Consider the following 13337-nt stretch of genomic DNA (forward strand, 5'->3'; position numbering starts at 1 on the left):
AATAAAAATAGCATTGAAAAGAACGGCATAATAGCTCTAATTTGCTAAACTAATTTACAATAATCACATTGTGGGTGTAATGTGTGCAAAGTGGCAACAGAACAATGATATAGTATCTCTAGACTATATATATAACATGACATGACAACCACAGCATGGGTGTAGTGTGTGAAAAGCAGCAGTAGAAACAACGGTAAAATAGCACTGCATTACAATAACATCACAGTCCGAATGTACTGTAGTGCATTCAAGTGGCAGCAGAGACATTGGGTCTCATTCACCAATGGACTTAAAACAAAAGTTAAGAACAAATGTTGTCATAGCTCCACTTAAGACCGTTTCAGGTCGATTCACGAACGGTCCCTTCTCTGGGATTCGCTTGTAGCTAAGAGCAGGATTTAGGAGCGCTGAAGAGCAGTTGTAAGTCAGACAGACTGGTGTGCGCCGTGAGGGCTTTATTGGTGAGGAATCATGGTGATTGCGTTCAGGTCGATTCTACAGACATCATTGGAATTAAATAATCATAATAATAATAAATACGACAATATTTGTATGATAAAAAATTACGTTTTACATTTACAGTCATGCCCCAAGAGATATCATCATGTCTGAAAATAAATACAAGCACTACACCAACACTGCAAATGACAGTGGATAAACAAATAAGAACTAAACCCAATCGCGTATTAATATTCCATATTTATACCATCTTGTTGCATGCTCCTGGCCACCTGCACACACACACACACACACACACACACACACACACACACACACACTGTATAGCCTATGTGCGTAATTAAGAACAGTACGCTTATATTATTCTAATGACTTTGGAGATTGCAGATACTTAATGTGTGTGTGTGTGTGTGTGTGTGTGTGTGTGTGTGTGTGTGTGTGTGTGTGTGTGTGTGTGTGTGTGTGTGTGTGTGTGTGTGTGTGTGTGTGTGTGTGTGTGTGTGTGTGTGTGTGTGTGTGTGTGTGTGTGTTTTTATGGTATGATTTTTTTAGCAGTTGCTGTGTGTGTGTGTGTGTGTGTGTGTGTGTGTGTGTGTGTGGGTGTGTGTGCGTGTGTGTGTTTTTTATGGTATCATTGATACATTCTTCTATGAAACCCTCTTTAAAGGGGAACTATCTTATAAATGGCCTTTTTGAGTGTTTAGCATTGTTTCCTAGCTATGTGAACTTATATTAATATGATCTATGTCTCAAAATTCTCATATTGGCGCATTCTTCCAATTCTCCTCTCACAATATTCACCCTCACTGAACTGAGTCATTTGAAAATGTTCCCTATATGTGATGTCATAAAGACACTGCTGCATGTTAATGTTCAGGCGAACCAGAACGCGCAGTGGTTTAGGAGCCCAGGCTCAAAACAACTCGAGATCTTGAGGTAGAAAAATGCTGTTTTTGAGGACTTGATTAGAAATACAAAACAATGAATAAAAAAAAATATTTATTACAGAGGTGTTCCATAGACTCACAGGAATTGTGTAAAAGTACCCAAATAGTGAAAGAAATAGTAAAATCGTTCCCCTTTAAGGTAATTTGGTTGTGTTGCAGATTATGATGCCCCATTATCGGAGCCTGGGGACTACACTACAAAATACCAGCTCTTGAGGACTTTATTCAGCCAATATCACTGTAAGGGCTTCTCTTCAAGCACCCACATGCAATAATTAGATTTTTGGCATTCATTGGAATGCAGATGTCATATTGATTTCGGGAGCACACCATAGTGCACATAGAAAATCCATTTGATGACTCAATTACCCAGGACATTAAAAGTATTGAGTTTGTCTGTGAGCCACTGCCTCAAAAAAAGTACTTCTATTAGTCAAACACTTATAATTACGGTAACATTAATCGTTTTTCCTCCTTGTGTTTTAAGCCGTACCTCTTCCTGAGTTGCCTTCTCCCCAGGAAAGGAGAGCTTACCAGCCTGTTGTCATCCAGCAGCACCTGTCACTGTGGGACAGCCTGCCCTTCACTGACAAGGTAAGCTGAGGACAGACAAAGACAAAGTGTCTGGTGCCAGCACGTGTCTGCTAAACCAGTAGATCACAAGGTGGGGTCATTGAAGGGGTCCTTGAAGGGGTCCCAGGGGGTCTCAGCCAACATTAATACTAGTTTAATGTCACTATAGTTTCATCCATGAGGATGGCAAAATGTGTGACTATTCTGGTGCTAGGTTTTACTCTCTCCTCTGATCTCCTCATCAACATTATAGACATAGAACTATGTAATAAAGCATATATAGAAGCAAACATCTTGTAACATGGGTCTAATTTATGTCTGGTCTTATTTGTGTCAGTTCAGGGGTCCTTGACATGAAGAAGTTTAGAACCTAACTAGAACATATATATATAATATAACTAAGAATGTCTAATATCTCCTGTTTTGTTTTAGTAAGCCAGTCTTCACTGGTTTGGTGTTGATTAGTGTCCTTATAGGTTTAGTGTTATTATATTTTGATTTAGTGTCTTCATAGTTTTGGTGCTACTATGTTTTGATTTACAGTAGTGTCTTTATAGGCCTGGTGTTACTATTTTGATTTAGTGTCTTTATAGGTTTGGTGTTCCTGTGTTTTAATTTAGTGTCTTTATAGTTTTGGTGCTACTATGTTTTGACTTAGTGTCTTTATAAATTTGGTGTTACTATGTTTTGATTGAGTGTCTTTATAGTTTTGATGCTACTATGTTTTGATTGAGTGTCTTTATAGTTTTGGTGTTACTATGTTTTGATTTAGTGTCTTTAAAATTGTATGTTTGGTGTTACTATGTTTTGATTTAGTGCCTTTATAGTTTTGGGGCTATGTTTTGATTGTGTGTCTTTATAGTTTGGTTTGTACTGTGTTGCTCGATAAGAATGATGTTACCGAACCACATAGCTAACTACTGTACCTACTCATCCAGCCTTATAGGTCAGAGAGGCCGGTGAACATGGAGAATCTTCCTGTCAACAGCAACAACGGCCAGTCGTATGGCTACACGCTGTATGAGACCACCATCACTAGTGGAGGGACCCTCAACTCCAGGAACAACGTCAGGGATAGAGCCTTGGTGAGGGCACACACTCACATACGCACAGAGAAATGTATCAAAGGTGCACTACTGTATGCAGTTTGGGTTGAGAAATGTGTTTACTATACATGCAATTCTTACTCAATCTTATGTCATCATAAATCAAATTAAATAGTTTTCAGGCACTATATGAACCAAATGTTGACCTAAAATGTTTGTAAAAGAAATTGTGGGCCCTGCCCATACTGCTGTACAATATAATACAATAACATAATGTGAATTTTTTTTTTAGGGTGGATTTTCGCTCGTTTGTCTCTTTATGGCTTTAGTTTATACTGATATTAGCTTGTTTTCCAGGTGTTTGTGGACAGACAACTTGTCGGCACTTTGGAGTACAAGACTCAGGAGCTAATACTTCCTGATAGAAAGGTAATATACTATTATAATATGCTTATAATATTATTTAACACCACATTATGATGACTGCTTCCAAACAATGCTGATGACAAAGATACAGAATCTACCAGAACATTTATTCTTACAAAGATGAATATAGTTTACGTTTGCCTATTTGAACTCTCCATGTGATTCATCCAAAAGAGCGAACGATGGGAACGATTTGTCCTTTGTCAGTTCCTGTGTTTCGGTCCAACTCTTTCTCTGCTTAGATACTTAGATACTGGTGGAATACTCTTCTGATAACACCTTCATGCTTTATGTATTTGTCCAATGAAGGGAGAGAGAACATTGAGTTTTTTGGTGGAGAACTGTGGGAGAGTGAATTATGGCAAAGCCCTGGATGAACAGCGCAAAGGTATTTTGGGCTCAAAACTTGATTGTGAATGTGTGCTGCGCAATGATTTGTCTTATCGGTGTCTTAGCTCCAGTTCAGTGGGTTGGCGTCAAACGGGAAGATCAGGTTCATATCATGTAAACCATACGGTAGATGGGTTATGCATAATTTTGCATATGATATTATACATAGGTGAGCACTATGCGGTCCTCCATGGTGTCGTCCTGTGTAGCTCAATGGGTAGAGCCAGGGATTGGCTTTCTGAACATGGCAGGGGTTAGGGGTTAGATTCCCCCACCTCCTGTACTTAACAATAGGTCCGAGGCCTCCTATACTTACTGTAACAGAAGATCCCCCGGACCGGCAGGAAAGATCTGGCCGGCAGGAAATTAATAACTCTCTCCTGTCCCTCAATACCAACCACTGAAGTTCCCTTAAGCAAGGCACTTAACCCCCAACTGCTGAATGAATGAAAACTTTATTTAACAGATTGCAGAATGGGTACAATACAGTACGGTTCAATACACACAATTGTTAAGGGGATGCAGACCACAGAAAGACGTTTGTTTACATCAGGGTCCCCTATTTTCAATTCATAGTGACATTTATGACATACACAACATATATGACATCATGACATTTATGGCATAGGGACATACATGACATACAAGTATATAGTACTGTTACATTTGTGACATATACGATATGCAAATATACAGTACTGTTACCCATAGATCCTGACAGAGTATATGATGATGGGGAGGGGACTGTACATTAGGAGGGGGTGGGTGGGTGGGAGAGAAGTATACATACGTTGGGGAGAGAATATATACATACGGTGGGGAGGAGACTGTACATTAGGAGGGGGTGGGTGGGTGGGAGAGAATTATACATACGGTGGGGAGAGAATATATACATATGGTGGGGAGGAGACTGACTATTAGGAGGGGGTGGCGGGGTTTGGACATTTACGGTGGCCAGTTTCGAATTGCAGCCTCCCGTAGGTGCTCTTTAAGAGCGGTTTTGAATGTGGGTAGGGATTTACATTCCTTTACAGCTTTGGGTAGGGCGTTCCACATTGATGTGGCATAATTGCGAAATGTGTTTAGTCCCTTGTTTGAGCCGAATCTGGGTTTAACATGATTTGTTGAGCTTCCTCTGGTGTTGTGGTCGTGGTATTCACTGACCTTTGGGAAGTATTTTGACATGTACATGGGTCAAAAAACTAAGTAGTCAAAGTGGGCAGGGGTGAGGTGGGTTCTAGGGGTAAGGTCAAGTAAAAGTCTGACCAGTTTGTTTTGTGATGTTTGTAATTTTGTTTTTAGCGCCTTTGAGGTGCTTTGGTACCATGAGGTGCAAGCATAGTCGTAGTACCCTTGAATGAGTGCTCCTGCCAGAGTCTTCAGGGTATTCTTGTTTACCAGAGAGGAGATCCGAAGAATCTAGTTTGTTGGTTGACTTTTTTTATTACCTTGGATGCCATTTTGTCACAAGAAAGATTTGCCTCTAGGATGGAACCTAGGTATGTAATTTCATCTTTCCTTGTGACAATATTGTCACCCACTGTAACTGAGAAGCCGTCGGTCTTGCTGAGTTTGTTATTTGATCCGAAGAGAATGGACTCTGTTTTACCCAGGTGTAATGATAGTTTGTTATCAGCGAGCCAGGTGCAGATTCTGCTGAGTTCTGAGCTGAGGGTTTTTTCAACCTCTAACTTGTTCTTGTCAGAGACTAGCAGGGCTGAGTCGTCCGCGAACAAGAACAAGTTGCAGTCACAAGCTGACGACATGTCATTTGCATAAATTAGGAACAGCTTGTGGAACAAGGAGCTGCAGTGGAGCTGCTCAGTGGCCAACAGTGTAGACTATGGTTGTACTGGGCAGCATCTGAGTGTAAATGGATGTAACTGTGTGAGTGTAAAGCAGGGCATTGCTGAAAAAGAGCATTCATGCTCAGCTAACCTACCCTGGATAAATAATGGTTATAAAGAACCTACCCTGGGTACGTAAAGGTAATAAATAACCTACCCTGGGTAAATAATGGTTATAAAGAACCTACCCTGGGCACATAAAGGTTATAAAGAACCTATACCCTTTTCTTTCAGGTCTTGTTGGAGATATTTGTTTAAATCACGTCCCCCTGAAAGGCTTTGCTATCTACTGTTTCGAAATGAAGCCAAGCTTTATAAAGAGGTCAGTTATAGAGTCATTTATTTTCCATCCATTTAATTTGGGCAACTTGCTCACATAGATCTAACTAATTATGGCCAGACTGCTTGTCTACCGTTATAGCTGTACGACACCAGTGGAATGTCCTTCTCTTTTCAAGCTCATCCTATCTATACATCTGACCTTGTATTAATGCAGTGCTAAGATTGTTTTTACAGCACACTAGATATGGTATAATGTTGGCTGTGATTATCAATGACTACAACTCTCTACAACTCTTTCATGTTAACGATTATGTGACTCAATAAGCTGCTCTTATCCTTGCTATATTGTTCTCTTCACATTGTGCCAGACTGACTTTAGCTTATAGTTGAACTTGAACCTGAAAGGTATTGTTTAAATAGGATGTTCTCCTCTTGTGTATCAGGTTAAATTCAGGTGAGTGGAAGTCTGTCGGCCATCAGCCATCCCTCCCAGGGTTCTTCCAGGCCAGGCTTCATGTGGACGGACCACCCAGAGACACCTTCATCAGGCTGCCTGTGAGTAGGACACTTGTCAAACAGTAATTGGTTGGTAAATATTGATTTGTGTTTGTTTTAATGTGCTTGGGATACCAGATGGGTGTGGACTACTACATCAGTACAATTCAAATAAGGTCCGGTAAGGTGTTAAACACAGAAGTTTACACTAATTTGCACTCATTGTATTGTCCTACTTGGCATAATGCACCCATATGGGACTCCAAACAGATTAAAAAAAGAAAAACAATAATACATTGCTATATACTATTTAACACAGGTCTTCTGTGAGAAAGTTGTAGGACAGCCAATCACCTTCTAGGTTTAACAGAGCTCAGTCCATCCATTTCCTATATCCATTGGTCCACTGTCACTCATCATACACACAATCAAAATAGTTCTAAAAAGAGATTTTCAAGATTGAGACTTGTAAGAATCATTGGTTATGACTATATGTTTTGTCACAGCGAATATTGTCAGATCCTTTGCATCCCCTTCGTGGTGAGTTTGACATGCTTCCATCTGGAAGCGCTACAGAGTTCCTCTAGCCCCAAAAAAACATATTTAAGAAGTCCTTCATCCCATACACCAGGCATTGCTCTGATGAATTCTTAGATTTGGATTTTAACCATGGTACTGGTTAGGTATTTGAATCTCTGTCCGTGTTTTTGTTGTTGTTTCTCTTTTTGTTTGTTTCTCTGTATTGGGCTGTTTTTGGTCAATGCATTTTGTGCCTGTGTGGTATTTGTATTGTGTTGTCTTGTTGATTGCAACCATGATGAAGCCAAAGACAAATGTCCATGAAAGTGGACAAATAAAAATAAACATCTATCTATCTATCCACCCCCAGGGTTGGGGTAAAGGAGTAGTATTTATCAACGGGCAGAATCTGGGACGACACTGGTCCATCGGCCCCCAACTGTTCTTATACCTCCCAGGACCTTGGCTCAGGAGTGGAGATAATCAGGTATAACATGGTTACAGGATACAGTATATCTCTTATACATTCAGATACTCGCTACAACATCTGTTATACATAGTTAGACAGGATAAATATAGGTTTTGTGTCTGACACATCTCTTTTTTCTGTTCTTTCAGATTGTTGTTTTTGAGGAACACCGAGCTGATGAGAAAATACTATTTACTGAAAACTCTGATCATGGAAAGACAATTGATGTTTACAAACTCCCCTTTTGTACACTGCTCTGAAACGATTATATGTATGAACACACACACACACACACACACACACACACACACACACACACACACACACACACACACACTATTCATACAAGCATTATGATTAAATTATATCCAGGTTAGAGTAATACATTATTTTAGAGTTATTAATACATTAGTTCTCAAGTTTCTTTAATAGTGTCATACAGAAGTACAGAATACTTTTATACAAAATGCTTCTTACTGTTACGCTCCAGAGACTGTGTTAGACAAGATAAGTATGAAATAAAATAGTATAGCATGTAAAATAGAAGTAAAAATAGAGGTCACAGTGTTCAGTATAGACATATGTACAATGTTCGATGCAGAATAGAAGTAACTGAGTTACCATACAATATACAATATACTATGCAATGTACTAATATACAATACTATATAGTGCAGAGCAGAAATGGGATGAGGTACAATTTAGGTACAATTTACAGTAAGGTGCACGAGTTGTAGTGCAAATCCTTTACCAATAAATATAAAGTGTAAAGTGTGTTCTAAAGTGTGTAAAGTGGGTGCTGCAGTGAGTTGTTTGTTTAAAGTAAGTGTGTGCGTGTGGATGTGTGTGCTGTGTGCATTTGATGGTTGTTGCATAGTGTTTATTGTTCGTTGAGCAGCCTGATGGCCTGGGGATTGAAGCTTCTTCTGAGTCTTTCTGTGCTCGCCTTAAGACTCCGGTATCGCTTGCCTGACCGCAGCAGTTCAAAGAGGCAGTTGTTCGGGTGGCTGGAGTCCTTGATGATTCTCTTAGCCTTCCCCCTGCACCGCTTGTTGTAAATGTTCTGGAGGGTGGGAAGCCCCCCTCCAATTGTGCGTTCGGCTGAACGTGTCACTCTTTGTAGTCTGCTACGGTCTTGTGCAGTGCTATTCCCAAACCAGGAGGTGATGTTGCCAGTCAGGATGCTCTCGATTGTACATGAGTAGAAGTTCCTAAGGATCTTCTGACTGACTTGGAACTAGGGCTGTCTTAAATACTTCGAAGCTTCGTTCGATGGCACAAGCTTCGAACATTAAAAAAAAAATCGAAATACATTTTTTTTTTTTTTTACTTTTTTTATTTTATTTAAATTTTTGCTTCGGTGTGTGTGTGTGTGTGCATGGGGCCATTGGGTGGGGCCGGGGGACAAATACACTGGAGGAAAGTAACCCAGCTCAGCACTGCCCAAATTATATCATCACTATTGCCTGTTTGAAGGATATCATCCTCAAACACATATACACCACCTACACGCCTATTCTCAGTCCTTGCCCCACAATGGTGGAATGAACTACCCACCCCAGTTAGGACAGCCGAATCCCATCCAATCTTTCGCCGTCGACTAAAGACGCACTTCTTCAACCATTATCTGAAATAAAATTTAAAAAATAAAATAAAAAAAATCTAACCCTAACTAACCTTACTGTCATGCACTTGTCCTAATAAACTAACCTACACTGTAACACGCAACACTTATGAATATTGTTACTCAGCTGATAGAGTTGTATCCTTCCTGATGACCTGTCGTACAGAACTTGTAAGTCGCTTTGGATAAAAGCGTCAGCTAAATGAAATGTGAATGTAAATGCCTTGTAGAATTCCACACATAAGAAAGAAAGATACTGGGATGAATAAACAAAATAGGAAATAAAATGTAGAAATGCATGCAATACATAAATAAATATGAATCTCCATATATGAAATAGAACATTTAGATAAGGTGCTACTGAGATGTTTTGGTGAGTTCTTTGTTTTTTTGTGGAAGTAGCCCTTCTTAAAAATGCATGAACATTCACTGATAATTGGTCTGTAGTGGAGTCTACATTGCCGGACCATGTAGAATCCGGACCTTGTAGACTGACATAATTCTGTGCATAGTTTAGTCTACACAGGCCATATTTAAAATAATCAAAATCTTACTTCATTCATCTTAAACATTCTTGATTTGGGGGATTGGTAGTTCCCATGAAATCTGAAGTTGTTCAAACGACAACAGTGATCCACCTTGAATTAAATCACACTGTGTTGGCTGCGTCACAGTCACGAAAGGGGCTACTTAATTCATTAATCCAATCCACTTTATTTATAGAGCACATTTAAAAACAACAAAGTTTACCAAAGTGCTGTACAAGTCCCACAACATAAGATAAAAAAAAAATAAAAAAAAAATAAATAAAATTATAATTTCTTTTTTATTCGAAGCTTCGAATTAAAATCAAAGCTCGGCCCTGAAGCTTCGATTGCCAAAAAAAATTCGAAGGTCAGCCCTACTTGGAACTTCCTTAGGCGCCTGAGGAAGTAGAGGCGTTGTCGTGCCTTCTTCACAACACTGTCAATGTATGTGGTCCATGTCAAGTCCTCGGATATGTGGGCTCCGAGGTACTTGAAACTGTTCACTCTCTCAACCGGTGCCCCGTCGATGCTGAGGGGGCTGTAGTCCTTGACCCCCGACCTCCTGAAGTCCACAATCATCTCTTTTGTTTTGCTGACGTTCAGGGAGAGGCAGTTCTCCTGACACCACTGTGACAGATTCTCTACCTCTTCCAGGTAGGCCCTCGTCGTTGGCAGAGATCAGGCCCACCACTACTGTGTCATCAGCAAATTTGATGATTGTGTTGTTGTTCCGCTGTGCCACGCAGTCATGTGTGTACAGGGAATAGAGGAGGGGGCTCAGAACACAGCCCTGGGGGGCCCCTATGTTGAGCGTGATGGATGAGGAGGTGCAGTTTCCTGCTCTTACCACCTGGGGTCTGCCCGTCAGGAAGTCCAAGACCCACTGGCAGAGGTCATAGTTCAAGCCCAGGTCCCTGAGCTTGGCTATGAGTTTGGAGGGGACTATGGTATTGAATGCTGAGCTGTAGTCAATGAACAGCATTCTCATATAGTTCCCCTGCCTCTTGTCCAGGTGTGATGCTGCTGTGTGCAGCACGTGGGCTATGGCATCCTCCGTGGATCTGTTAGGGCGGTATGCAAATTGCAGGGGGTCCAGGTTGATGGGGAGGGAGGAACAGATGTAGCCCTTCACTAGCTTCTCAAAGCACTTCATGGCTATGGAGGTGAGGGCTACAGGGCGGTAGTCGTTGAGGCAAGCGGGCGTAGATTTTTTGGGTACAGGGAAGATGGTGGACTTCTTCAGACAGGTGGGGATGACAGGTTTATTTATTAGCATTAACACTCCTCTTTGCCCATGACCATATTGCTTTATTTCGAATGTATTTTTGTTTAACTGAATAAAAACGTTTCTGCTCATATCTCTTCGTAATATCAGCTTTATTTATTTAATAGAAGTAAAAATAGAGGTCACAGTGTTCAGTATAGACATATGTACAATGTTCGATGCAGAATAGAAGTAACTGAGTTACCATACAATATACAATATACTATGCAATGTACTAATATACAATACTATATAGTGCAGAGCAGAAATGGGATGAGGTACAATTTAGGTACAATTTACAGTAAGGTGTACGAGTTGTAGTGCAAATCCTTTACCAATAAATATAAAGTGTAAAGTGTGTTTCGGTGTTCTAAAGTGTGTAAAGTGGGTGCTGCAGTGAGTTGTTTGTTTAAAGTGAGTGTGTGCGTGTGGATGTGTGTGCTGTGTGCATTTGATGGTGGTTGCATAGTGTTTATTGTTCGTTGAGCAGCCTGATGGCCTGGGGATAGAAGCTTCTTCTGAGTCTTTCTGTGCTCGCCTTAAGACTCCGGTATCGCTTGCCTGACCGCAGCAGTTCAAAGAGGCAGTTGTTCGGGTGGCTGGAGTCCTTGATGATTCTCTTAGCCTTCCCCCTGCACCGCTTGTTGTAAATGTTCTGGAGGGTGGGAAGCCCCCCTCCAATTGTGCGTTCGGCTGAACGTGTCACTCTTTGTAGTCTGCTACGGTCTTGTGCAGTGCTATTCCCAAACCAGGAGGTGAGGTTGCCAGTCAGGATGCTCTCGATTGTACATGAGTAGAAGTTCCTAAGGATCTTCTGACTGACTTGGAACTAGGGCTGTCTTTCTTTTTTTTTTTTTTTTTTAAACTTAAATTTTTTATTAACAGTTATTTAGACAGACAGCACTTACAAAAAATAAATAATAAAAAATGAAGAAACTAGTATCACAATAAAAACAAAAAGAAAAAACAGTGCACATAAATATTTACATGGGTATCACATGGTTAGTTGTCTGGTTCCCCTACTGTTGTTTTCTAGGTATTTGATATAAAGGTTGATTGTGTATCTCCCTTAAACAGGCATAAACAGGTAATTCCTACTCAAAGATGATAAATGCTGACTAAGGCTTGTATGTGTGATCTGGGTCCAGAGACCCTCCTTGAGCTTCTTTCTTCCCTTCTCCTTCGTCCTTTCTTTTTTTTTCTCTTGTTTATTAACTTTCACTTTGCCTTTTGGTTCACCCATACCCAAACCACCTCATCCCTGAATATTTAATATCACACTGTTAAACAGACATAAATAATAAGGTATAAAAGCATTCAGTACTTGTAATATCCCAAAAACTAAATAGAAAATATTAACTAAAGTACAGGTGTGTGACATGGGTTCATAGACCCTGCTTGAACATCTTTCCTCCTTTACCCTTCGCTCTCTTGTGTTGCATTTGGTTCTTCCTCTGTGATGTCGTTCTCGTTCCTTTTATAATCCTCCCACTTTCCCCATCTTTCCCCAAATTTCTCTTCCTGTAACCTCAGCATGTGTGTTATCCTTTCCATATCCTGTATTTCTTCCACTATTCCTACCCATTTTGCTATTGTCGGTGGGTCTTCCTTGTACCACAGTCTCGTTATTGCTTTTCTGGCCGCTATCAACATTATCTTTATTAAATATTTGTCCCCCCCTTGTATTCCCTCGTGTGTCAGGTCTCCTAAGTAAAGCACCAGTCCTGTTTGTGGTAGTCCGTATCCTAATATTCTGATCATTGCTTCCCCTATCTCCTCCCAATACCCCTTCAGCTTCTGACATCCCCAGAATATGTGCGTGTGATTTGCCCCCTCCTTCCCACACATCCTCCAGCATGCTTTTTGTGTTGGTGCATATTTTCCCTTCAGCTCTGGGGTTATAAAGAATCTGATTATGTTTTTCCATCCAAATTCTTTCCATATTCTCGATCCTGTTGTTGAATGTTGTACCTCACATATGTTCCCCCATTCCTTCCCTGTTATTCCTATCTCTAGTTCTCTCTCCCATTTCTCCCTTATATAATCGGTCGTGTGTCCCTTGCTGGTCATTATAGCCCGGTATATTGCTGATATTACTCTTCCTTGCCCCCCTTCGTATGCCCATACTATCATCTTTATTATTCCATTCTGTTCCTCGTCTTTGGCCCCCCTTATTTCTTTGTTGTAGTAGTCTCTAACCTGTAGATATCTGAAGTGGTCCCTGTTTTCTAGTCCAAATTTATCCTTTAATTTTTGTAGTGTCTGCATTTTTATGTTGTCAATGGTGGTGGTACGTAAGTGCGTCTCTTTCCCAACATACGCCCCCACGTGCTTCCCATTGGATAAACTGATTGTATGTCACGGACGCTAGTCAGTTATTCGAGTAGGGTATGTCTGCAGAGCCGCAAGCCCAACGTCTGGGCGGGGCTTCGTGGCTTGGTCCAAGCCACGAAGCCCCGCCCAGACGTT

General features: G+C 40.7%; 1 protein-coding gene across 1 annotated transcript in view; it reads left to right on the forward strand.

Moving 5' to 3' along the window:
- Positions 1 to 7713, forward strand: part of LOC311234698 (beta-galactosidase-1-like protein 2) — a gene marked incomplete at both ends in the record, with an annotated part of 28012 nt that extends 20299 nt beyond the window's left edge. Inside the window, 9 exons of the mRNA XM_084321940.1 lie at positions 1566 to 1646; positions 1894 to 2000; positions 2918 to 3064; positions 3383 to 3454; positions 3761 to 3839; positions 5923 to 6010; positions 6414 to 6525; positions 7355 to 7471; positions 7603 to 7713. Coding sequence (XP_084178066.1) covers positions 1566 to 1646; positions 1894 to 2000; positions 2918 to 3064; positions 3383 to 3454; positions 3761 to 3839; positions 5923 to 6010; positions 6414 to 6525; positions 7355 to 7471; positions 7603 to 7713 — 914 coding nt within the window. The remainder of the gene's footprint in view (positions 1 to 1565; positions 1647 to 1893; positions 2001 to 2917; positions 3065 to 3382; positions 3455 to 3760; positions 3840 to 5922; positions 6011 to 6413; positions 6526 to 7354; positions 7472 to 7602) is intronic.
- Positions 7714 to 13337: the final 5624 nt, after the last annotated feature.

The sequence above is a fragment of the Notolepis coatsorum genome (genome assembly GCF_963971535.1).
Source record: "Notolepis coatsorum genome assembly, chromosome: 1".
NCBI classification, from domain to species: Eukaryota; Metazoa; Chordata; class Actinopteri; order Aulopiformes; family Paralepididae; genus Notolepis; species Notolepis coatsorum.